At 37.3% G+C, this 26780-nt stretch overlaps 2 protein-coding genes across 2 annotated transcripts; both read left to right on the top strand.

Annotated features, from left to right (window-relative positions):
- Positions 1 to 2925: 2925 nt before the first annotated feature.
- LOC128984810 (uncharacterized) lies at positions 2926 to 7004 on the top strand. Its single transcript, XM_054404178.1, has 2 exons — positions 2926 to 3476; positions 6968 to 7004. The coding sequence occupies exons 1-2, from the start codon at positions 2926 to 2928 to the stop codon at positions 7002 to 7004; spliced, it is 588 nt and encodes a 195-aa protein (XP_054260153.1).
- On the top strand, positions 7003 to 25194 carry LOC128985847 (putative polypeptide N-acetylgalactosaminyltransferase 10). The gene is made up of 10 exons (XM_054405782.1): positions 7003 to 7518; positions 13791 to 13938; positions 14857 to 15023; positions 15592 to 15780; positions 17642 to 17819; positions 18199 to 18427; positions 18755 to 18976; positions 19312 to 19425; positions 19698 to 19841; positions 20257 to 25194. Exons 1-10 carry the CDS (start codon positions 7227 to 7229, stop codon positions 20425 to 20427), a joined length of 1854 nt encoding a protein of 617 aa, XP_054261757.1. The 5' UTR covers positions 7003 to 7226; the 3' UTR covers positions 20428 to 25194.
- Positions 25195 to 26780: the final 1586 nt, after the last annotated feature.

The following is a 26780-nucleotide window of genomic DNA, read 5'->3' as shown; positions in this document are numbered from 1 at the left end:
CTGGTTCTCTTAGTGACAGTGATACTAATTGAATTGGTTGAGCATGTCTGTGAAATAGGCCTAAGATAATGGAAGATTGGTATGGATGCATGAGGATTAGGAAATCCCCAGTATCACCCAGTCATACATATTTCCATCATAATGTTACAAATTGGTAGCAGTGCGTGGTTACGATCCACGGACCTCTGGGTTATAAGCCCAGTACGCTTCCATCTTCCACAGTCTTTCAAATGCCGGTGGTGATACTACTGCTAAAAAAATTGATACCAGCAGTGATGTGGAAAAAGTGATGCTTAGAGTGAATGGCCTGAAAGCTGAAGTTTCTTATCTGTAAGACTCGCCAACTGAAGAAAATCCGCTTGAATTTGAGTCTTCACCAAAAGACGAAACATTCCATTCTGTAATTGCTGACAACAATCAAAACCTACCAGTCATCAATGAGGATAAGAGAAGTCAGTTACAATTTGTTGATCTGTCTGATGATACATTACAATCTTGCAATACAGAAAACAGTGTTTCAAATGGCCTTCAACTCCGCTGTGCATTAGTCCACTCAAAACTCCCCATCACGCCTTTTCCTTGGCAGAACCCTCTATCATCCCTTGGAACTGCAATGGAACCTTGACAAACTTGTCGATTCCCAGGGAACTACCCTGGAAAGATGTTTAAAGACCTCAGTGAAATTAGGGAATTCCTTTCTTAAAACAGTGGATTCACTGAAAAAAAATAGACTGAAGGAGAAGGTGGAGTCGCTGAAGGATCTAAGGAAGATTAACTTGAAGGAATTGATCGCCAACAGCCGGACAATGCTTACTGAACTGTGGAAAAAGTGTTGCTACTCTGAAGAACAAAGAGAGGAGTTTAAGCCGTTCCACGCCACCAGTCTGTCCGAAGAAGTCCTTGAGATACATGAGCTGAAGATTGAAAAACTGGAAAACTATTACGAATTGTGAAAACAGACAGTCGTCAAAACGTTGTTTTAGGTGTGGTGTTTATGTACCAAATCTTATTGATTTATCTATTGCTGTTTAGAAACAGCTTTAAACATCTTCATAGAGAGAATGTGGATTTGATCTCTAAGATCTTGTGATTCTTCCATTAAATCGTCCTTCTTCTTTCTATAAGTTGCTAAGGATTTCTGCAATAACTTGAGATTTTTCTTTGTCATAGGAAGCTGAGCTTCGCCAAATGCAAATAGCTGCATTTGATTGAATGGAGTAGTGTTACACTCTTCCATGATCACACAGAGTTCAGTTTTGGCTTCTTCAAAGTCATATTCGAGTTGTTCCTTTAGCTCTTCCAAATCTCGAAGTTTGCCTGAAGTTGAAAATATTCTTGAAGCCTTTCCTTCTTTAGCTCCTGGTAGAAGTCAAGGAGAGACTGAAGCTGCTCCTCCTTCTGCACCAAAGGTACGTTGTTGGACACTCTGCACACACGCTGCTTGAAGAATAATTTCAACTTCAGACGAAGGAAAACGAGCTGTGTGCGGGTTTGGACATGGAAACACCTAAGTCCAAGGTGGAACCATCTCATATTGGAAGCCCTCAAATGGGCCAGTATGTTCCTACCGCAAGTTATATGACAGATAAAAAAACAAACTTCGAGATTTGGAAGAGCTAAAGGAACAACTCGAATATGACTTTGAGGAAGCCAAAACTGAACTCAGTTTGTTTTTTTTATCTGTCATATCACTTGTGGTAGGAACATACTGGCCCATTTGAGGGCTTCCAATATGAGATGGTTCCACCTTGGACTTAGGTGTTTCCATGTCCAAAACCGCACACAGCTCGTTTTCCTTCGTCTGAAGTTGAAAATATTCTTCAAGCAGCGTGTGTGCAGAGTGTCCAACAACGTACCTTTGGTGCAGAAGGAGGAGCAGCTTCAGTCTCTCCTTGACTCCTACCAGGAGCTAAAGAAGGAAAGGCTTCAAGAATATTTTCAACTTCAGGCAAACTTCGAGATTTGGAAGAGCTAAAGGAACAACTCGAATATGACTTTGAAGAAGCCAAAACTGAACTCTGTGTGATCATGGAAGAGTGTAACACTACTCCATTCAATCAAATGCAGCTATTTGCATTTGGTGAAGCTCAGCTTCCTATGACAAAGAAAAATCTCAAGTTATTGCAGAAATCCTTAGCAACTTATAGAAAGAAGAAGGACGATTTAATGGAAGAATCACAAGATCTTAGAGATCAAATCCACATTCTCTCTATGAAGATGTTTAAAGACATCAGTGAAATTAGGGAATTTCTTTCTGAAAACAGTGGATTCACTGAAAAAAAATAAATAGACTGAAGGAGAAGGTGAGAAACCTTGGACTCACAACCCTCCGTTCACACCAGACAAGAGAAGAAGAAGAGTAGAGAAAATCTTAACCTAATATCAATAGGTGCATACGTGCAATGGGCAACGATCATTTTCAGGGTGTTACCTATGGCAATGAAAAGTCTTTAATTCATGTTGTTGGCTGAAAAAAATCTTTTGAGTTGAGAAACATGTGCTTTGCGGATGAATTTATTACTAACAGGATCAATTAAGCGAACAGTGACTGGAGAGGTGAATGTTTCAATGACACAAGGTTTCGACCACATAGGCAATAGTTTCTGGTTTATGTGGTCGACTGCATTACTAATCGGGTTCAATCTAAACATAATCCAGTCACCTGATTTGAAAGTGTTGGGTGTTCGCTTTTGATTGTATTTCCTTTCCCTGCTTTCCCTTGCCTTGCGCAGGCTCTCAATTGCCCTTGACCAGTCGTCTTGGGTAGAAGGGGTCGTTCCCTGGGAATCGACAAGTTTGTCAAGGTTCCATTGGGGTTCCAAGGGATGATAGAGGGTTCTGCCAAGGAAAAGGCGTGATGGGGAGTTTTGAGTGGACTAATGCACAGCGGAGGGTAAATTATACCGTCAAGATGAGGGTATGGCCATGGGGTCACCATTGTCACCTATCTTTGCCAACATCTTTATGGAGGAGTTTGAGCAAAAAGCTTTGGCTTCAGCTCGGCTCAAACCGAGGATATGGTGGAGATATGTCGATGACACTTTCGTGGTTTTCCCTCATGGAGATGATAAATTGAATGAGTTTTTAGAGCATCTTAATAGGGTTTCATCCTCCATAAAACTAACCATGGAGGTGGAATCACAAAACAAACTCCCCTTTTTGGACGTGTGCGTAGAAAAGCATTTGAACAGTCTTAGATCATCTGTTTATAGAAAAAAGACACACACTGGGCAGTATCTAAACTTTCAATCAAACCACCAAATTTCTGTCAAGGAGGGGGTTGCTTACTCTCTGTTTGACAGGGCTAAGAGCATTTGCTCCAATCAGGATGAGTTAAAGGATGAAATTAAGAAAGTAGAACAGGATTTGGCTAGTAACGGATACCCTCGATCCATTATAAACAAATGCAAGAAAGATATGGCTACGCGTGAACCTTTACAAAATCGCAAGGAAAAACTCGTCCACATGTCAATCCCGTATGTGTCAGGACTGTCGGAAAAAATCAGAAGGGTTGCTAGGAAATTTAATGTGCAAACAGCATTTAGGACACAAAACACACTTAGGCAGAGTCTCGTCAAAACAAAACCCAAAAATGACACTCAGGATACTAAAAACTGTGTTTACAGAATAAATTGCAATGATTGTTCCAGGCCTTACTATGGCGAGACAAAAAGACCGTTGAACATTAGAATCAAAGAACACAGAGAAAACACAAAAAAAGGTTTAGTGGAAAAATCTAAGATCGCTCATCATTGCTGGTCCGAAAATCATCGTATGAATTTTGAAGAGGCAAAAATTGTCCATAAGGAACCTCATTTTTTCAAACGTAAACTCATTGAAGCCTCATACATTAAATTAGCAGACCAACCAATCAGTCAGTCATCGGTTGAAATAAGGCCACTTTGGCTACCCATTTTGAACAAGGAACTAAAGGATAGGGAACTTAATTGTTCAATAAATAGGGAAATAACGAGTTCTCCTCAAAATTCGCACGTTATGTTAACTCGTAGTAAAACTCGTGATAGGAATAAACATAATTAACACCCATCTTGCGGCATCGTACATCGCTCCGCCATTTTGTTGGTTTTACTTCTCCAGGGACCGGAAGCCATTTCTGTTGTCTCCGTGTTTCCGATTGGTCAGCCATGTTGGTTCAGTCTCATTGGTGGAGTCATCGCGTACGGTGTTGTTAGTGTTCCATTGTGTGAGTTTTTTGTACGTACACCTTTTATAGATTATAATGTTTTGTGATTTGTTATTAATTGCATGTTGTATCATGACTTGACTGCTATACAGTGCATATTTTTTGACTACTACCCTCGGTAGTGTATTCCAACTTAGGTTGGGCGTTTGTGTATTGTTAGTTGTAATGTGTTAGTTAAGTTTTTTCGCCTGAAGACGGGATCAGATTCCAGATCCCGAAACGTTGTGTATTGTTTTTTACATTCGTGATGGAAAATGTCCGCAATAAACCTTTGAACAACAGATAGCGTATCTCTAAAATCTTCTTTTACTAAATAGTTCACCTTTGGACAGGGGGGAGATACGATAACAACGACGGTGGAATGTGAGTCATGCCACCCAGTCACCCAGTTAGTCATCTGATTTCAGGCCCCTCATGTCGTTTATAGGGTAGAAGAGTGTCTTATAAAATACAAAAAGTTCGCTGGCTAAAGCATAAATTAATCCAAAATAAATATATTTGTTTATAAAAGCAAATCGAAACTAAAACCGCACTGATAGTGTGAATTATCGGAACACAATAATAACCGAGTACAAAGTCTACAATGTTTTTTACAAGTTTGAAAACTTTAAATGTGTTATCTGATATGCCCCTTTAAACCAAATACTTTACAATATCGCGATTACATCGTGTTCGGACTTACTTTTCTTGTAATTCTATGTAGACTTCAAATACGTAGTGATTTTTATAATATTTTACTAATAAAAAAATTCTTTGCCGATTGCATTTTTAACCCAGTAGTGCTTATAATAACCAAGACCCGAAGCAGTCGAGTGCGGTCTAATTGGGGGTAGGCTCACCGACCCTTCCGTCCTAATCCCTCAGCCGCCACCAGCTTTGGCGAGGAGTATAATTAGCTTTGAGTAGAATAATTCAACTGAGTTATTCTTCCTTTGTTTCTTCGTGCTTGGTCGAACACTAAAAAATGTCCAACCCCAACAACCTCCATCCAATTATCTCCAAAGTAATCAATTTAGGCTGTTAATTCGCCAATCAGTTTGTGGCTGTTTAGGTAGGGTCGAATTACGTCAACTCCTGTCCTAATGCTTTTTATTCTACTCCTCATGTTGCACAAGATAAATTTGTTGGCAAACGTCTCTCAAAGTATCAGAACAGCTGTTCCACACTCGTGAGTGTAGCGCTGTGCGACACAGTTGTCTGCTGTTGATCACCCCCCTCACCCCCCTCGCCACCTCATCACCCATTCTTTGTTAGGTGGTGATTAAATCAACGAAAGTTAAAAGTCGTCTAGTTGACAGGGGAAAGGGAAGAGGGTCTATTACCTATGAGTTGTGCACGGGCGAGGGATGTTTGAAAATTCTATTTATCTTTAGTGTCTAGGTTTTCTTCAATTGTTATTTTATTTTCATTCTCTTCTTCAATTATAATCAATAAATCAATCAAGAAGCTAGATCCTGCTTCTCCTACATTCTCTTCGGGTTGGTCAGTGTGGTCCAACCTGAAAGTTTATCTGATAATTTAAATTAGTAACATTGAAAAAGTATATTAACAAATTAAAGTTTATTTTTAACAGCCTGCATTAATCAGTAAAATGTATATTGTATGACCATACACGGTTCTGTACCATCAGCTTGATTTCGCCCCAGCTCTTGCCCTCCTCCTTGATATCTTTGAGTTTCTCCTTCATGTCTTCAAGGCTTTGTGTCATCAAGCTTATGAAATCCATGTCCTCAAGTCTCTCCACGAATCCCCATTGTAGGTCAAGTTTAGTGAAATCGAAGAAGTGTTGGCAGCTTCTTCGTGCCTCAATTTATCGTGGAAGAGCCAAACCGGCCCCAGGATAAGGCCCCATCACCCTAATTAGCTTTGAGTTAATTCCTTTGGTTCTTCGTGCTTGATTGAACACTGAAAAATGTTAAACCCTGACAAACTCCATTATAATCTTCAAAGCACTCAATTAAGGCTGTTAATTCGCCAATCAGGTTGTGGCTGTTTGTTTAGGTAGTGTCGATTTACGTCAACTCCTGTTCCAATGCTTGGAATGCTGTTCTCATGTTGCACAGGACCTAATCTTAATCCTTGTCTTTCATTTCATCAGATTTGTTTTGAGTTTGTGCCCAATCCTTGTGATATATTGTAATTTGCCCTTATAAACAACAATTATTATTTATACAATTGTATTTTGAGAAATAGTTTTATGTACTAATTCAGTGTTTGTTAAACAAGAACGTTGTTTCACATTCTGCTAAACGGGATTTTGAAGATGCTATAATTAGCATCTAATTATAGCATTATCTAATTATCTAATTCTAATTAATTCTAATTATCCTTATTATTCTAATTAGATAATTAGATAATTCTAATTATCTAATTATTAGTATCTAATTATCTAATTATTTGTTATTTGGCCTAATTGCAATAAATCCGAAACTACTGGGAACTACTGCAACTTCATATTATTTAGAACTATTTACTAATAAACAAGATCAAATTCAAATTCAAATTGTTTATTTGACCATTAAACATTACATTATTATTATTAGTAGAATTGATCGGAGTTAAGTGAGTCGGAGCTATGAGACACCACGGCCTTTGCCATGTCCAGCGAGGCTGCATGGTAGTAGTAAATTGTAGCCCACGATTTAGTTGTCTCAGTTGTCTGTTACCATGCTCGTAGGCTGGTTGGTTGGTTGACCGTGTCGTGTCAGTGTCAGAGTCTAGTTGTTTGTGTTTTGTGTTTCAGTGTTTCTGTTTCTGTTTCAGTCAGTGTCAGTCGAGTCTGAGTTCTGACTGTTCCTGAGTCTCAGTCTGTCACAATGGTTGAGGTTGGCTGGCTAGGTTAACTAATCTGTTGAGTATGAAGAAATTATTTAAAAAGGAAACTATTTACAAGATTGTGTATTGTGTTTTCAACACCAAAGAAACAGTTCTCATTTACTGCATTCAACAATTTAATTCGTTACATGTTGGCTACAAAACACATAAGTTACTTAAGTTTTAGTTCATCAATGCCTGTAATAAAATGAAGAGGAGTTTGAAAGGGTTTTGTAAATTTCTTGGGTTAGGTGTGATTACTATATTTACAACTGTTGTAATTTTCAAACATGTTAGACCTCCGAGAGACTTTAGTTCTAACTACTACAAAGTTAGGGGAGTGAATCCTATACCTCCTCCGGAGAAATTAGTTAGGTTAGAAAACAAATATTCCTCACATCAACTAGAAAATGAAGTGAAAGATTCTTTACATTTAGAAAATTTTGTTAAAGTTGATTGGCATGATTACCGACAAATTGAAGAAGACAAAGCTAGAAGTGGTATGTTTTATTTTAATCTAGGCTCTAAATGAGACTGGTATTCTAGGCCTTACTTGTAATTTACAATTTTTGATAGCCTAACACCCTGTTTAATTTTATTTGCTTAGTGGAATAAAGATTGTGATAACTGTAAGTGATATAAGTTAGGCTACTGAATTTTAGCCCTTTCAGACCCAGCACACTCATTTGTGTAGGTAAATTTTTACACAGAGGATACGCGTCCGGTAACCAGACGTGGATTAGGCGTCCGGTAGTGACGTCACCGGGTTGTGGGGTCCCGGAACGCCATTTCCACAACGATACGATGTTCGGCCAGCGTTGTTCGTGGTGTAGTGGATAGAGTGCTCGGCTGATATCCAAGAGGTCCCTGGTTCGAAACCCATCGGTTTCTTTAACTTTTTGTCACAGATTTTGCTTTGAATGTAATTTCTTCTTAACTGTACATCTGTTGTTAGAATTTTTGGCATTTATAATTTTTTTATGTTATGAAGAGAATTGAACCTTCATTTGATTTTTTTCATTATCAGCAAGTTTGGTTGGTTAGGTTAGGTTATGACAGTAACTGCTGGACGCCTAATCCACGTCCTGTTACCGGACGTGTATCCTCTGCGAAATTTTTAAGTCCTGACAACCTAACCAACACGATTGTGTAGGTTAGATGTTTATTTTTTTTTTTTGAAGTTTCTGGATCTTTCTGTTGCTCAGACCTGTACACATCGATTGTGTAGGTTATGGAGATCAGCTGGGAATTTTTGTTTTGCAGTCTGCCTTCATGTCTTATGGTAACACTGATTGTTTTGTTGCAATGTCATGGTAAGACAGGAGAAAGAGGCAACTGTTAAGGTTAATGACTGTTTTATTTCTGTTTTAAACGTATATAATGCTAATTATTGCTGAAACTGAAATGGTTAATATGGTAGTATGAAGGTTTCGTCTTTAAAACAAACCTAATCAATAATTTTAATATTTGAAATCTAGGTTAAAAACCAACATTTATTCAAAATTTGCTCAGGACTTAAAGCGGTTGAGATGACTAAGATTCCCGGGTCTTAAAGGGTTAGTTAACTGATTATTATGTAGCCTAAAGGTGCTAACACGCTTGCTTTTATCTTAGGCCTAGGCCAGCCTATGTGAACAAGTTTACTTAGGATTATGAATCTTAGAACTGAACTACATTGCTTAGGCCTAATTGTGTAGATTAAATTAGTAGGCCTACAACTTAAGTTAGGTAGTTTTTAGTCTTAACCCCATCGTAACTTACAGGGTGATTTTTTAATTGGATTATGAAAAAGTAAAAAAATATTGAAAATAGCCTAAGAAGCCTAAGAATGTGATTCGACTGAACCTAAAAAGAGTTCTCTTCTCGACCATCTTCCACACTCACATCAGCATTCCAGTATTATTACTGTAGTGGTACTATGTTAAAGGAAGGCTACAAATATTGCTTTACACTGAGTAGCAAAGTGATTTACTAAGTTTATTGCACTTTAAATATGATTTGCCTTTAGCGAGATATTGGCTATTTAAATGAACATAACCCTAACTTAACGGAAACAAGGATTTTTAGCTTTAGAAATGAAATGAAATGATATTTATTCGTCTAAGAATAGACATTATATAAATACATGAGACACAGTCAAATTATATAAATACATGCTGCAAGAGGCACAAGTCAAGTTCAGTCAACTAATAACAATAGTAAACAATTAGTGTACAAGGTTTTAGGATACCTAAACTTACACATCATGCAAATAAATAATGGTACAAAAGCAGATAAGCAGAAGTTGTAAGCCTATTTGATTTGTCACTACAATAATTGAACTTTTGACTGATTGGAAATTTTTAGGTGTAGGCCTAAGGGCCGGCGCGCACTATCCCTACCACGACTTCGACTGGTCGGATATGACCAGTTTTATAATGGGAATAAATGGAACAGCGCGCACTGGTCGGCTGGTTGGACCCTGGTCGCACGACCAAAGTTTTCCAGTTTGGTCGGGCCCGACGCGCACTACCTTCAACTTGCCTCCGACCCGACCAGTACACCACTCATATACCCTTCCTATACACTGTCTTGCCCTCTGATTTCACCAGCAACTTTTCTATGTAAGTCATCAAAGCTTTTTTTAACAGACATTCTTGTGTAATTAAAAAACCTGTCTTCATATTGACATAGCTCTTCATAAAATGTTGCAAACTGCCCTTTTGTAGACCTGACGGTTAACATTGGATGTTCCCAGTATCGTTTCTTTTTCCACTTAAACGTGCAAATGCACCACAGCAGCTACTTCTTCAACATCCATATTTACTGAAGTTTGTAAAACATTGTTGCCTTGGTTGGGTCGTGCTCTGGACGCATGGTGAATGACAACAACTGGTCGGGCGTTTGGTCGTGGCCGTGGTCGGGATAGTGAGCGCCGGCCCTGAGATGAAAATGGTTCTTATGATTGTGGGAAGTGGAATTCAATATTTTGTATTCTTTCTGTCTAAGTGAACTCGATAACTCTAGACTAGGTCTAGGTCTAGAAGACCCTTCCACCCTTCTAGCTTATTTAGAAGCAGGCTGTGCTCAGCAATGTAGAATACCTTTGTAAGATCCTGGGCAAAACCCGAGACATGGTCCTTGGCACCAACAAGTACCTATTTCATCTTATAATAGTGTCCCACAAGGTGTCATAATTTATAGTTAGGTTATTTATAAGTAGGCTACTCATCATTAAGAGCTATGCAGATTTCTTCAATCTTGCTGATGAGGGTCATCTTGCTGGGGGGGGGACTTGTATCGTCTTTTCTTTGTGACCCATCGCCCGGTGGCTAGCCATTGCAATCAGCCTCCCTGACTCCATACTCTTCAACTGAGCAGGGTCTGTCCTTTCACTCCATGTTTTTCTTCTTCCCAAGCATGGACCAACTGCCTCCATCTTTCTATCTCTGATCTCTTCGGCCAACTTATGCCCCCTCCTTTCCTTCTTCTGTTATAGGCTAACCCAAGGTGTTAGTTTCCGAGCTGAGGGGTGGATGGTACCTGGCCTCTTTGGTATGGTGTTTTAACGGTACCTGCAGGATACCAGGCGCCCTCCTTGCAGGATACCAAGCGCCCTCCTGCAGTAAGCAGCCTTGCCTGGCCATGCGGGGCTCTGTCCAGGCCAACTTCAGATCCCCAGTGAGAAGCTCGTGGGAACGCGGGCTAGTACAGCAAGTCATGGAAAGGGAGGTAAAATGCCCTGATCTGCAACGACATGAAACCAGGAGAACCTGGTGGAAAGTAGTAGGGCAGAGCGGGGCAGTAACCCGCTGGTACCTCCAAATCCTAGAACAGGGCATGGAACCTGAAGAAGCCAGGAAGAGGATGAAAGGAAGGCATTAACAGTGCATCGCTGGACATAGTGAAGTCGATGGTCTGCACTTTCTCCCCCTTTCCAGAGTGATCTATCCAAGACAAGAGGGCGCAAACTTTGGGAGTGAAGCCTTTATCCCTGACTGCCTTGGAGTAATGGCTGGTTTATGTGTGTCTTGAGTGCTAAGGCATCCGTAGAACAGTGAAAATTTCAAGATTGATTTCTGGGAGGGGCGGGATTGATTAACTAAAAGTATATTGCCTATGAGTTCCATCAGATCACCGGCCTCATTTGTGGAACACATCTTGAGCCGCTCGATAATATCCTCAATCTTGGGGAGGTGATCTCATGGTGGCTTTTACCCAGCGGTCGACATAGGCGGTGGTGGCCTTGGACTTGTTAAGCATAATAAGTTGGGTTGATGGCCCAACAGACTGTGCCATCGCCTCTAGTTAAAGACTGGAGGCTAGTTTGAGGGACACAATAGATCACAGTGTGATCTTCCCCCAGGTATTATCAGTATCAGTTGTGACCCAGCCTGATATTGCTCGGTAACATGAAATAGTATACTTGTGGATCTTCTCATGCAATCTGATTTTTTTGAGCATGGAGGAAGCTTCTTTGAGTTTTGGATAAGAGGCTTTGGTGGGTCGATAATTTTTCAAGGCATGAGGCATATTCTGGCAAGCAACGTTATCTAAGCAATGCGATTGATCTAGGTAGTCCTTCAATTAGATTGTAGGAGTATGATAGGATTTATGGATAACTCGTAATTACTACAAACCAACCCGCAGCCTGAAATGCAAATGGAGGTTTGAAATTTAAGCTGTCATTGCTATTTTTTCATTCAAAATTTACTTGGCTTATGTTGAGGTAAAAGTTTGGAATCGGACTAAGAGTAAGTTTGTGTAATGTAACTTTCTTACAAAATGATCCGGGTGTAATCAATTACAAATTTAATTCCTTTGGTTTCCTTGTTCGTTCCTGCCAGAATCATTAGAATATCATGTTTAATTCATTCTTCTGATACCTACCTTCTGACATTATCACTTGGTGACATGTTTTGATCCTGATCTTACAAACTAATAAATATTCGAACCAAAGTTTCTCTGCAAGATGGGGCAGACTTGGGACATGATGAAACAGGAGTTTCAATCCTCCTTTTTTAGTTTGGTTCTCAGATTGAGGAGTGACCTCAAAGTTTCTCTGCAAGATGGGGCAGACTTGGGACATGATGAAACAGGAGTTTCAATCCTCCTTTTTTAGTTTGGTTCTCAGATTGAGGAGTCACCTCAAAGTTTCTCTGCAAGATGGGGCAGACTTGGGACATGATGAAACAAGAGTTTCAATCCTCTTTTTTTAGTTTGGTTCTCAGATTGAGGAGTCACCTCAGAGTTTATCTGCAAGATGGGGCAGACTTGGGACATGATGAAACAGGAGTTTCAATCCTCCTTTTTTAGTTTGGTTCTCAGATAGAGAAGTCACCTCAGCTTGTCTCTTTCCTCCAGCCATGAATTGATTTCCAACTGGAGTTTTCAATCCTCCTTTTTTTAGTTTGGTTCTCAGATTGAGGAGTCACCTCAGCTTGTCTCTTTCCTCCAGCCATGAATTGATTTCCAACTGGAGTTTTCAATCCTCCTTTTTTAGTTTGGTTCTCAGATTGAGGAATCACCTCAGCTTGTCTCTTTCCTCCAGCCATGAATTGATTTCCAACTGGAGTTTTCAATCCTCCTTTTTTAGTTTGGTTCTCAGATAGAGGAGTCACCTCAGCTTGTCTCTTTCCTCCAGCCATGAATTGATTTCCAACTGGAGTTTTCAATCCTCCTTTTTTAGTTTGGTCTCATATTGAGGAGTCACCTCAGCTTGTCTCTTTCCTCCAGCCATGGATTGATTTCCAACTGGAGTTTTCAATCCTCCTTTTTTAGTTTGGTTCTCAGATTGAGGAGTCACCTCAGCTTGTCTCTTTCTTCCAGCCATGAATTGATTTCCAACTGGAGTTTTCAATCCTCCTTTTTTAGTTTGGTTCTCAGATTGAGGAGTCACCTCAGCTTGTCTCTTTCCTCCAGCCATGAATTGATTTCCAACTGGAGTTTTCAAAATAAGTTGTTAGTATTTTTTGCTGCTTTCTATGTTGAACTCTTAGTCTCTCTTTCAAGCTTTTCAATTGTGAGCTTCAGAGGCTCACCGTGGTACAAACTCTTTCAAGCTCTTCCATTGTGAGCTTCAGAGGCTCACCGTGGTACAAACTCTTTCAAGCTCTTCAATTGTGAGCTTCAGAGGCTCACCGTGGTACAAACTCTTTCAAGCTCTTCAATTGTGAGCTTCAGAGGCTCACCGTGGTACAAACTCTTTCAAGCTCTTCCATTGTGAGCTTCAGAGGCTCACCGTGGTACAAACTCTTTCAAGCTCTTCAATTGTGAGCTTCAGAGGCTCACCGTGGTACAAACTCTTTCAAGCTCTTCTATTGTGAGCTTCAGAGGCTCACCGTGGTACAAACTCTTTCAAGCTCTTCCATTGTGAGCTTCAGAGGCTCACCGTGGTACAAACTCTTTCAAGCTCTTCAATTGTGAGCTTCAGAGGCTCACCGTGGTACAAACTCTTTCAAGCTCTTCAATTGTGAGCTTCAGAGGCTCACCGTGGTACAAAAAGTCATGTCCATTATAAAATTAAATTATAATATTAAAAATTCAGAAATATTGGTGAAGTTGTTATTTCAAATTAATATGAGTTATTTGTTTAGTTTGTGTGCATGGGTTGCAATGGCTATCATGTAGTATCACTTTATGTGAATTTTCCAACTTTAATAGAAAGATTTACCAAGGGAAGACAAGACCCAATGTTTGCAGTCATGCGTTACGTTGTTTAAACACAAGCTAAATTGTGTCATTCAATTCCTCTGTAATGCCGAAATTATTCTTTTTTCAAATTTGTTTTCAGGTAATGGAGAACACGGGAAACCCGCAACACTTCCTTCTTCAGTGACTGACAAAGAAAAAGAAAATCTATACAAAACTAACGGGTTTAATGCGCTGCTTAGTGATCACATATCGTTGAACCGGTCTTTGCCGGATATTCGTAAGAAAGGGTGAGACACTTCAAGACATTCAATTCAATTCAATTCAAAACATCTTTATTCATTAGTATATATTGTATATACAAGAATGGTGTCAAATTCATCGTTACATAAAATATGAACACAAATAAAAGACAAATACAATACACAAGAACAAAACAACAAAACAATACAGTCATCTCTCAAGTAGGTGCATTATGTATTATGGAATTATGCATGATGAAAAACTTTTAAAACCAATCAATAATTGTGAAATAAAATATACTAGTTAGAAGCTTCAGCTGGTGTTGGCCAATCCTTGGTTCATCCCACTCAATCAATATATATGAAGGTCTAATATAGATGAATATACGAACATTAATTTCTTGGATAGTTTGAAAAATATGTTTGTTTCATCTGTTAGGTATTTTCTGGTTGATTCTCTTTTGTCATGTGTTTTCCAAGTCGATAGCCTGATAAATGAAGCTAAGAACTCATTCTAGAAATTATTTTTGGTACGTTTGACAAATCCAATTAGTGAAAAACAATAGTTTTCACCAATACGCACTAAGTCACTAAGTCCGTTTTATGGTCTGTTAGTTTATCCTGCTCATGTTCAAGGCAGTCAAATTCAGCAACGCTTTGTATCTTTGCTGACAAGGTTTGAAAGTCAACGTTGATGTTTTTTAGGAGCTTATGTGCCCCTACCAGTCCAGGAACTATCACTCAATAAATTAAAACCGTTTCCTTAATTCCTTTCATCACCTCTGTCCCTTCAAAAGTTTTATTTATATTTCTGTACTATAGGTTGATTCCAATTATTTAATTGAAAACAGTTTTAATGGCAAACAGTTTTAATGGCTGTTTGACACATAATCAACATGTCTATAGCAAAAGTCACATTTGATCTGTACAATGCAGGAATCTCTACTGTTCTTTGTTGTTTTAAAGGTGCCAAAAAAAGCAGTACAGATCGGACTTGCCCTCCGTGAGTGTGATTGTTCCGTTCCACAACGAACATTGGAGTACGTTGCTGCGAACAGCGTGGAGTGTAGTCAACCGATCTCCTTCACACCTACTGAAGGAGATCATCCTCGTAGATGACTTCAGCTCAAAAGGTATTAGTGTAAGGATGTGTTTTGAGATTCAACATGTGCTCTGTTGAAGTTGTAAGTTGAAAACAACGTTCTTCATTTCAGAGGAATCTAGATGAAGACTTTGAACTAAACGAGTGAATTCCTCCAGGTCGTCAATTTCTACCTTTTCTAATCCTGCACAGAGTGTTTTATACTTACATTGATTTCATTTATGTGAGAGGTCTTAATTTTATTTTTTTTTTATTTTAAGGAACTCAATTGTGACTTTTAAAAGTTGTAAGGATAGTGATTTAGTATTAAAAAGTTTGGTTCAGCAATCTGTAGAGTTGAGTCATCTGCATACAAGATGAGTTGATTATTATGTTTTATTTGGTTGAGTTTTGCACTACGCCCACGAAAATAACAAATAAACAGAAGAGGACCGGGTACAGAGTCCTGAGGTACTGAGTAATTTAGCTCCTCCAATCTCTGGATATACAATTTTGAATAGTACCATTCTCAACACATGTCAATTTTACATATTGCTTTCTTCCCTTAATAAATGAGTCTAACCATTTTAAGGGTTATCATTCAATCCGATATGTTGTAGACCATTGCAAGAAGCCATTAGATGACTACGTCGCCCAACATCTGCCCAAGGTGAAGGTGATACACTTGCCTCAGAGAGACGGTTTGATCAGAGCTCGTCTGGCTGGAGCGAAAATAGCCTCCGGACAGGTACTGATATTCCTGGACTCCCACACCGAGGCTAACATAAACTGGCTTCCTCCACTTCTAGGTAACTGAAAATCTCAACACAAGTCTTGATTTACTAATTGAATATACTACCCACTACTTTAAACAATTTATTGATTATACCACAATTATTAGAACCAATATTAATAGATCATCTTCAAAGAACCCAAAAAAGTTTGGGTTATTGTAAAGTCATTTTCTTTGCGTTTACTTTTTTATAAATACCCTACCCACTGGGTATCTTCCCGGATCACATATCTACATTACATAAAAAAAAAATACAACAGTATAGTGTGCTTGCCGAATATTTCTTCAACGATTGGTGGTTTTGGACAGTTTAGAATTGTGGAGTCCATTTAATTCTCACTCTTGATCGAATGCCAGCGTCTCATAAAAATTATGTTGCTTGACAAATTCATAAATTTCCCAACAGTGCTGCCAACTAGTAGATTAAATAACAATAAAAATTAGGAGGGTTTCTGGAGTCAATAAGTTATTGGTAGGCTTGTTCCCACCTTCTGAGCAGGGGCTGTTGCATTGGTCTTTGAGGAGGGATTTGATGGATTTTGTGGTAAAACATGAATCAAAATCTAAGTTCAAAATCTAAGGTTTGCTTCATGTATGGCGATGGGTTTGTTTGTTTATTGTTTTGTTTCTGTTATTTGTTTGTCTATGTCCCTTCATCCTTTTCTTAGAGTTTGGGTGGTTAGGCCTATATATTGAGCTTGCCAGGGTTTGCTCTTTAGCTGGTAGATAAGGTTTTCGCTATTGCATGTTATGTGGTCCTTTACCTCACACACAACTTGGTTCTCAGTGTGCCATCTTCAAACATTTCTCTTGTTGAGGTGTTTTACCTCACACACAACTTGGTGTCTTCTCAGTGTGCCATCTTCAAACATTTCTCTTGTTGAGGTGTTTTACCTCACAAACAACTTTGTGTCTTCACAGATGTCCATCTTCAAACATTTCTCTTGTTAAGGTGTTTTACCTCACAAACAACTTTGTGTCTTCACAGATGTCCATCTTCAAACATTTCTCTTGTTAAGGTGTTTTACCTCACAAACAACTTTGTGTCTTCTCAGTGTGCCATCTTCAAACATTTCTCTTGTTAAGGTGTTTTACCTCACAAACAACTTTGTGTCTTCACAGATGTCCATCTTCAAACATTTCTCTTGTTATGGTGTTTTACCTCACAAACAACTTGGTGTCTTCACAGATGTCCATCTTCAAACATTTCTCTTGCTGTGGTGTTTTACCTCACAAACAACTTTGTGTCTTCACAGATGTCCATCTTCAAACATTTCTCTTGTTAAGGTGTTTTACCTCACAAACAACTTTGTGTCTTCACAGATGTCCATCTTCAAACATTTCTCTCGTTGAGGTGTTTTTCCTCACAAACAACTTTGTGTCTTCACAGATGTCCATCTTCAAATATTTCTCTTGTTATGGTGTTTTACATCACACAACTTTGTGTCTTCACAGATGTCCATCTTCAAACATTTCTCTTGTTGTGGTGTTTTACCTCGCACACAACTTGGTGTCTTCTCAGAGTTTATACATTTCTTAGTCCCAGGATCCTAACTGAGATAGATCCTGTCATTATAAAAAATCTTTAAGTGGGGGTTTTAGAATATTTTCAAGGGGGTTTGGCCAATTGTAGTTCTCAGGTTATAAAAATATTTGCTGATGTCCATAGTTCCATATTTCCATTCTCAAATTTGCAGAGATCCCTAAAAAGTTTTATCTTTTGGCTGAAAAAATGTATCGTTAAGACCTTTGTTGTTTTTGGTCCTTTGTTTTACATTCTTTGGGCGAGAATGGTCCTTTGCTGAAAGTATTTGGTTCTTTATTTGTTGTATATGAAAAATAAACCAAAACTACATTGCGTCTCTGTTGTGTTTTAGAGCCGATCGCTGAGGACTATCGCACTTGTGTTTGTCCCCTCATAGACGTCATCGCCTACGAGACATTCGAATACCGAGCACAAGACGAGGGTGGTCGGGGAGCTTTTGACTGGGAGTTCTACTACAAGAGACTTCCTTTGCTCCCTGAAGACCTCAAAAACCCGACCGAGCCTTTTAGGTATCTGGTCGCTTTTATCATTTCAAATCAAAACTTCATTTATTCATATACAATTTATAATTCATTTATTCAATGTATTTAATAACTATTTCATGCAACTGTCAGCATTATTCAATGTATTCCTATATACAAGAGATAAATAAAGTCGTTTTGAATTGAATTGAATTCAGTTTCAAGTACAATAAGCCTTTATTTTTACGTTTCATTGATGGTGTTTAAAAATTATTTGACCCTAAACAAGAAATTATTTAATTTATATTCACAGCAAGTAATATTTAAATTTGAAGGTTTTAACATTTAAACAGTAAAAATTATCACAATAACTGTAGTTAACTTTTTCCCGAAATTGTTGTTCGACTTACCTTGTGGTTATCTACAGATCACCAGTGATGGCTGGAGGATTGTTCGCTATCAGTGCAAAATTCTTCTGGGAGCTCGGAGGTTACGACCCTGGCCTTAACATCTGGGGTGGGGAACAATACGAGCTGAGCTTCAAGATCTGGCAGTGCGGTGGGCGAATGTTCGACGCTCCTTGCTCCCGCGTCGGTCACATCTACAGGAAGTTCGCCCCTTTTCCAAATCCTGGCATTGGAGATTTTGTTGGCAAGGTAGATTGCAAAGAGTGTGATCTTGAGCCTTTCAAAATTGACGTAGAAATTCGAACTTAAGGATTTAATTTGTATAGTTTTGCCTCAGCTGATCTAATAGAAGTGATTTTATTCCCTAGGATCGAATAAAATGGCTGAGAATTGCTCAGGTAGCTTTAATTGTTCACTACGATCCATGTATTGGTTTGTTTTTAAAACACTTTGCTACTTTGAAGCTGGTCATGAGATTGGTTTAGAAAATAAGAAAACATAAAAAGTCTTCTACATTAAAGTTTGACTTTATGTTTTGGGAGTCCATTCGTAATATTTAATACTTTGCTTGTGTAGAACTACCGGCGAGTGGCGGAGGTGTGGATGGACGAATATGCAGAGTATCTGTACAAGCGTCGTCCGCAATACCGCTTCATCGACCCAGGTGACCTTACTGAGCAGAAGGCCATCCGTGAGCGTCTGCAGTGCAAACCCTTCCGTTGGTTCATGGAAGAGGTTGCCTTCGATCTTATCAAGAAGTATCCTCCTGTAGAGCCTCCAGATTTCGGCTACGGAGAGGTGATTTTGGATTTACTTGAAATTAAGTGATAAAATGTATAAGATTATTCTGTAGACTTAACATAGTGTTATTTTGGAGAGTCTTTGATCATGAATGACAAGTTTATTGTTGACAAATAACAACATGGGAAGGAGCCAAAGAATTGTTTGTATATAACTGTCTTCGTGAAGGAGATATATATATATTTTTTTAACATGACAACACTATTATGTTACATGCATGGTGTCTGTATCAGTTTTTATACATGAGAAAGTAATCTGCAACCAATATCTATATGAAGTTGTAGAGCTTCATTCAGTGAAGCCAGTTTCATGAAGCTTACAATTGTTTCTAGATAAGGAACGATGTGGCCAAGGAACTCTGCGTGGACACCAAGCACAAAGGTGGTGATGATCCTTTCGGCTTGGACGATTGTATCAAAGACAATCCTGGGAAGACTGGCGAACAGGTAGTTTTCTTGATATTACATTTGAAAGAAAAATATTCCGTATTCATTCAACGCACAGTTATAAACACCAAATCAGTGAAAATAACGTTTGAAAATTCAAAGGTACTCGTAAAAAAAGTTAAAAAAAAATCTTTTAATTATCATAGAAATAAGAATCAGTGATTTGGTATCAAACATGGAAAGTAAATAGCCACACAGTTTGATCACATAAGCAATTTGGCTATTGAAAATGCTAAATATACAATTATACAACAAGAGGACATCTGTTACAGGAGTTCTTGTTGACGTGGCACAAAGACATCCGCACAAAAGGGAGAGGCATGTGCTGGGACGTTAGCGCTCCTGGTGACAAAGCCCCTGTACAACTCTATACTTGCCATGGAGGACAGGGTAACCAGCTGTGGAGATATGATGTGGTCAGTGTAACATAACCAAGTGGTTGGCTAGTAATTATTTTGAAATGGAGTGGTTCTGGTTGATTATTTGAAAAGTATAGAGTTTAGCGAATAGATAGAGTGTGGTCTCTGTCAAGCACATATAGGTTTTACACCTCTGCGTATAAGGATGGACGCAGTAAAGATGTTGGGGTCCACCTAGTGAAACGCATAGGTATCCATGCTGAAAACTTAGGGTAGATTTTGTTAGAAGGGTTAATACGGTACAAAAAAACTCTAGGTTTTTCATCACGTAATTGTACTACATATTTGTGATGTTGCTCGCTGGACTAATGAAAGGAGCGCAATTTTATCAGAGCACTTTATAGCTGGGCTTTGGATAGTTGACACTCTGCTGTATCTGTAATTCAAGCTCACCCGTGTCTGTTGTCTCTAGGACAAGAAGTGGCTGGTGCACGGCGGCAACCCCAGATGTCTAGACACAGATTTACATCGCAAGACTATCTTTGTGACAACTTGTGATCCCAACTCCGAGACTCAACGTTGGCACATCTCCAACCTTAACTATAAAGCTTTGGCTAACTGGGAACAATCTGGACCTCAGTAGAGTTCCATTTAGGTTTCCTGGGGGAAGAGAGTTACAGTAAAACAGTGAACACAAAAGCGCTGTGATCATATCTAATATAATTTTCGGCAAGTTTTTATCTTTGTTAATCAAGTTTTAATCATCCGTATATTTTCATCAGTTGTCAGATTGTTTAGAACCAAATTTACACATATTTCATCAGTGATCATTTTATTCCGGATTGATTTTCTGGGTGTGACACAGTAAATTTTGATCTTATCTCATTGTGTCTCTCTTTATCCAGGTTGTGATCGATGATTTGTCTTTACTTTAAAACTTGTGAACAATTGCTCAGTCATTGTTACCTTTCTGTTATATTATTTTGTATATTTTATTGTTGACTTCAAAAGTCATTCACGTAGCAGGGTTTGTGTGTATAGTCAGTGAGATTGTTTACGGAATGTCTAAGTGATGTAATGTCTAAAGTAAAAAAAAAGGTTTAACGGTATTTGGCCGCTGCGTGGCAGATTGCTTGTTGATTTTGCTCGTCGTGAAAAGCTGAAAATTGAGGGAAGTGGCATTCACTGATTTTTCCCCTTGGACATTTTTTGACACTGCAACATTCCTTTGAAATAGGGCAAAATAATAGTTTTCCTGAATTGAAATTTTAATACATTAAAATGTATGATGATTATCCATGAACAAAAAATGGATAAGACATAGTTAATTGTATAGTGAGACTTATTAATGTAGTAATATTTTAGTTAGTTGCTTTAGTCAATTTACAGTATTTTCTATAAATCACAATAAGATGATCAAATCATTATGTGTAGCAAAAGAATTTTTACGTTATTTTCTATTCTTAGTTCTAAAGATCAAAATGTATTTTGAACTAGTATTGAGTTCTTTTCTGCAATTTTGAACTCTTTAAGAGTTAAGAGGTATATAAATATATATTAAAATATATTATTGTTTTATTCAAAACTTTTATTACTATATTCAAGTTATGTATTTTTTTAAGTTAGAGGCCCTTTTACTTAAAAGGTTATGTATTCCAACTATCCCAAACGGTTCCTTTAAAATAACTGTAGTTTTTAGATTAGTATTTAAAAAAATAATAATTTGCAGGTTTAATGGGTAGTTTTTATACAATATTTAAGTCATTCACAATGCCATCCGGAGGTAGATTTAAATCTTTCTGTCCTAAAGCAATAGCTAAAAAGGTTTGCTTTGCAACTTAATAGATTACCTTGTAGGAATTGTTTTGTCCTTGGATTGTTTTGACTATTTTAAGACACAGTTGTCTAAATGTGTATAATCTTGCTATTTCAACCCCTTCCAGGGATTTCCTTTTCCCAATTTACCACAAACAATCTTTCAGGAATCCCAAACTCCCTTAGTTAGTTATTTATAATTTTTCTACAAACGCCCACGCCATCCTTCTTCAAACAGAGTGTAAATTTTGATGCCAGTTTACTACAGATTCACCTTGTTAAACTCTAGTTTTCTTAGTTTAATGATCTTAAAAAAATCAGAAATATCCAAAACTTTAATTGAATTATCCTCATTACTTCCACACTAACTTTTATGGTGATTTTACGGACAGAGCAAATAAAACTAAAGAAGTTCGAATAACCGTACATATGTGCGCCTGTAAACTGTGATTAGTTTTCAGTAAGTTGTCAAAACATTTTTAAAAATCAGAAAATAGTTGGAGGTTGTTTATATTGATTTGGTGTTTAATGTAAATAAACTCTTTCTTTTCCCAAGTTTAAGGTGCTCATTGATTATAAGTATTAGCACTGACTATTGGATACTGAAGTTGTATTAATAGTCAAAGGTATTAGCATTAGCTCATAAAACCTTCAGTTTTTCTTTGTAATTTATCTTCTCATAGAGCTGTTTAAACAAGAAACCTAAACTATGGTTTGCACAACAATAATTTAGGAATGAAAAATGAACGTTGTAATTTTAGATATTCCACTATCCTGAAACAGCATCAGTTGCTAATGTTTTTAGCTGATAATACATAGAACAAAACCTATTATTGAACATGTAAATGTTTGCCTTGCCCAACCATAGGTTTACAAATGCAGGAGTATTTTTGCACAAGTAGTGTTTAACTGCAGCTGTCCACAAATGTGCCTTATGTAGAAAATAGATTATATTTGGCACATTCACAAATTTTAACTAGGTGTCAACATTTCTTGTCTGGTTTGTAATAACCGTCTTGATAAGCAATTTCCAACCTTTAAGAATGTACTGAGAGTAGTTATAAGATGTTTTCGCAACGTTGCATTTACATTGCCTCCTTATGGATAGATATAAGTGTGGTGTCATGTATAATCAAAATTTTAAAAAAAGTGTCGCTCTTCTAAGGGAGAGGTTTGTGTAGTATTTCATCAGCTAAGCTCTTTTTGATACGAATACTGTATTAAACAAATTTTGTTTAACGACCTGGGCAAAGTCAAGGTTTGAAAATTTATGAGGATTGAAAATACACTAGATCTTTTTCTTCAACTATATTTCTGTCACATTGCATCATTCTTTAAGCTGGCTTTTTCAAAAAATTTGAAATAGTTAGCTCCTAAAATTGCTATAATATTGTTTTGCTATTTAAAACTAACAGCTGTTTATCAATGTATTTCAAACACACGTTATATTGTTTACAAAGTACTAAAAAAAACTAGACTATCTTCACACTGTAACCAAACTGTCTGATAATGTTACATTAGCCAATGATGAAATCTGCAGAAGCAAACAACCATACTACTACGTTGGTGATAGCTACAGCCCGACTCAGTGGTGTCTCGGAAGGTTGAATGGTAGTATTGTCTCCGTCAAGTCCTCAGTTGTTGTCTCTGTCGTTACCTCAGTTGTTGCCTCATTTGTTGCCTCAGTTTTTGTCTCCATCGTGACCTCAATTGTCTCCGTCATGACCTCAGTTGTCTCCATCGTGACCTCAGTTGTCTCATTTGTTGCCTCAGTTGTCTCATTTGTTGCCTCAGTTGTCGTCTCATTTGTTGCCTCAGTTGTCGTCTCATTTGTTGCCTCAGTTGTCGTCTCATTTGTTGCCTCAGTTGCTGTCTCCTTTGTTGCCTCAGTTGCTGTCTCCATCGTGGCCTCAGCTGTCTCCATCGTGGCCTCAGTTGTCTCCATCGTGACCTTAGTTGTCTCCGTCATGATCTCAAATGTTCCCTCATATGTTGCATCAGTTGTTGTCTCTGTCATTACCTCAGTTGTCGTCTCCATCATGAGCTAAGTTCTTGCCTTAAAATCAATTCATTCTAATATCTTAATTCAATCTGAATACAAATTTCATCATAATTTTTCTAACACATTCACCTGGCTTCATAGCCCTCATTGAAGCACAGAACAGCATCTGAAGCACCAAGTTTCACGATTTGAAAACCTACAACTGTGGTTTTTGCTAGCCTGCTCCAGATGACATTGTTTACGCTCTCGTTGGGATTTTGGGTTTTACAGTGTAGGAATTTCCTAAAGAGTTTTGATTTTGAGAGGTCTTCTAAAATCTTATTAATTACTTTGATCAAAACAGTAGGAAGTGAGTTATTGTTCTTGAATTCCTCCAATTCATGGTTCATGGTATGCCCCAGTTTTTGTATTTGCACCATGACTGTTTATCATTATAAAATAACATTGTTGCTAAACATCTAATATCATGTTGATATTTTTAAGTTTAATCCAAGGATTGTTGTACAAAAACTATTAATACAAATACAACTATTAAATCAGACATATTCATCCAAAGGATTAGTTTCTAGAAGATTGGCAATCCCTTTTAAAATATTGGTTGTATGCGGTTTTCATTCTTTTTGCGGGCCTCATCAGCAGTGTTTTAGAGGTGCATCTACTGCCTCAGTTAAGGCTTTCAACTGCCTACTGTCTTATTTATTGACTTGGGTATTTGGTGGAGCAATTTTGATATCGGCAGAGAACATTTTCCCTGATTCCAGGCCTTTCCTGATTAAGCGAAATATTATGGATGCACTTACAGTATTGATTACTTTTCATTTGGCAAACAAATAAACAAATAGTTTTAAAAATAAGATGGAAGCAATTTTGGAAGCTAACTATTTATTTTCAATGCATTATCAAGCAAAGAATAGTGCAGTATGATCATCAAGATGACCAAAGAAATTCGACACTACATTATTTATCACGAAGAATCCAGAACGGATTGTAAAATGTGTGCAATAAATGTATGGCTTTTATTGAATGGTGATTGTTCTAATTGATTCCATTATTTTAACATTAATGTTGTAAATTCTGTTAATTGTACCGAATGTAAGTTTTAAAATCAGTATTATACTTTGCTAAATTAATACGGTATGTATTAGTCCAAAATTTATAATTGCATTTTTGTTTATAGTTCCCAATAATAACCTTTGAGCTAATCCATAACTTGTTGTGATATTGAGGATTATGTTGTATAGCCATATATAAGACTGTTTTTGTTTAACATTTATTTTATTCAGCTACTTGTTGTTTTTACAAGTGCATTTATGTCTTTAATTATATTTTGTACGCTTACAGTATTTTCAAAACCGCTAAATGTGTACTCAAAGAGAACTTTTTGTTAAACGGAAATTAGAATGTAAGAGCACAATCAGTGTTTTATAGGCACAGAACAATATAGATGTGTTATAGTCGTTAGACTTGAAATATAGCCTAAAATAGATTTTATTAAGATGTATATTTAACTATTTACTGTAATAGATGCCTATGTACAGAGTTGTTATTGTATATGTACTTGTTTACTAAATTCTATAAAGACATATTTGGTAATTGTCACTTTTATTTGGCTTGTACCTCTTCCTTGATGTCAAAATCATCTTCCGATAATTTTGTAAGATTATCAGAAGAAATTTGTGTTTATCAGCCTAAAGATAGTGTTTATAAATTTTGAGGTTGGTGAAACTGCAGCATTAGTTTGTTTTCTAATTTCCTTGGTTGTATAAATTAACTTTAATTCTAAATTTAATTCCATTAGTTACTATCAGGTGTGAGCGATGATGCTGGTACAGTAACGCTGTTTGTTATCGGTACTGAGTTCACACCTGATTTAGACTACATTTTTGTGCATACAAAATGTACCTGTGATAGGTTATTTAAATTAATTATTTTAGTATCTGAACCCTGGAAACTTCCCAGCACGCCGAGTTGATCGATCTGCTGGCGAGAGTTTGTGACGTCTTTCTCGCTATAACTACGGAATAGCGTTTATATATTCCTAGCAAGAAAAACGATATGTTAAAAGCTAAAAGATTAAAATACACTTATCTCATAAAATCTCAAACAAATCTAGAAGAAAAAAAGTAAAAAATGTCGACAAAAGATAACTAGTCTCTTGTATGGATTATTTTTGAGAAGGTTTATCTGATAAAAGTTAAGTCCAGGGCTTATAGATGCAAATAAAAAGATCCTAAAACCTGCTATTGTAATATTTTGTCCTAATATAGGACTTCTTCATTAAGTGAATTTGATAAAATGTTAATTACTAACCAAAACTGAAGTAGTTTTCACTACTGTATGACTACTCCTGTTTTGAATTACAACCGACATTTCTCTTCAATCAACCGTCTGTATCCTAACAATTACTTTTCCTACCAAAAATTCACCATACATACCATAGGGTACCATACAACAGGAGCATCTAATGGTTTTTACCAACTCGACAATAGGGCATTTTACAAATTAGAAATTTTTCTGTTAACAGCCATATTTTGAGGATATTTTAGTCGCAAGAGACGCAAACATCCATAAATCCACAATGTTCCGAGCCACACACAGTCGAAAATATTTATATAGTGCACAAAACCTGAAATAAATGATAAGCCAGTCAGGAATATAAAGAACCGTTAATAAGTTGTTTTATGTCTCTGTATTCTTGTGCAAATCGTCGGATTTAGGTCTGTACATTTATTATATCTGTGCTTAAAAACTTTATTATTTTTAATGGGGCTTGGTAATATATTATTTTTATTTTGCTTGTACAAAATATCTTCCAATATAAGACTTTTTATTACAATAGAAATTTTACAAAAAAGAGTAGAGGACTGTAAAATTAGAAATTAACAATTAATTTTTAAACAAAAAAATTTGGAATCCCAGCTCCATCTTCAAATTCTCTCGCTGACCGCCATTTCTTTCTTGTTCTCCTCAAACACATACTGGTTGACCTTAAAACAGCACAAATTGTTCTTGATCTTATCCAACTTATTACTAAACTGTATGGTTTTTTCCACTTCTCTGATAGTTTTTCAGCCATAACCCTTAAAAACATTTGGAACTCATTCCCAAAAATTCCATCAACACTTGTAACAAGAGGAGTAAACGATTAAGAGTAAGACTTGATTTAATAAGTTGTATAG

This window comes from Macrosteles quadrilineatus, unplaced genomic scaffold (assembly GCF_028750875.1).
Source record: "Macrosteles quadrilineatus isolate MER2022 unplaced genomic scaffold, UCM_ALF_1.0 Scaffold_2__2_contigs__length_208266976, whole genome shotgun sequence".
Lineage (NCBI taxonomy): Eukaryota > Metazoa > Arthropoda > Insecta > Hemiptera > Cicadellidae > Macrosteles > Macrosteles quadrilineatus.
Note: the sequence above shows the minus strand (reverse complement) of the source record. Positions and strands in the feature narration are given on the sequence as shown.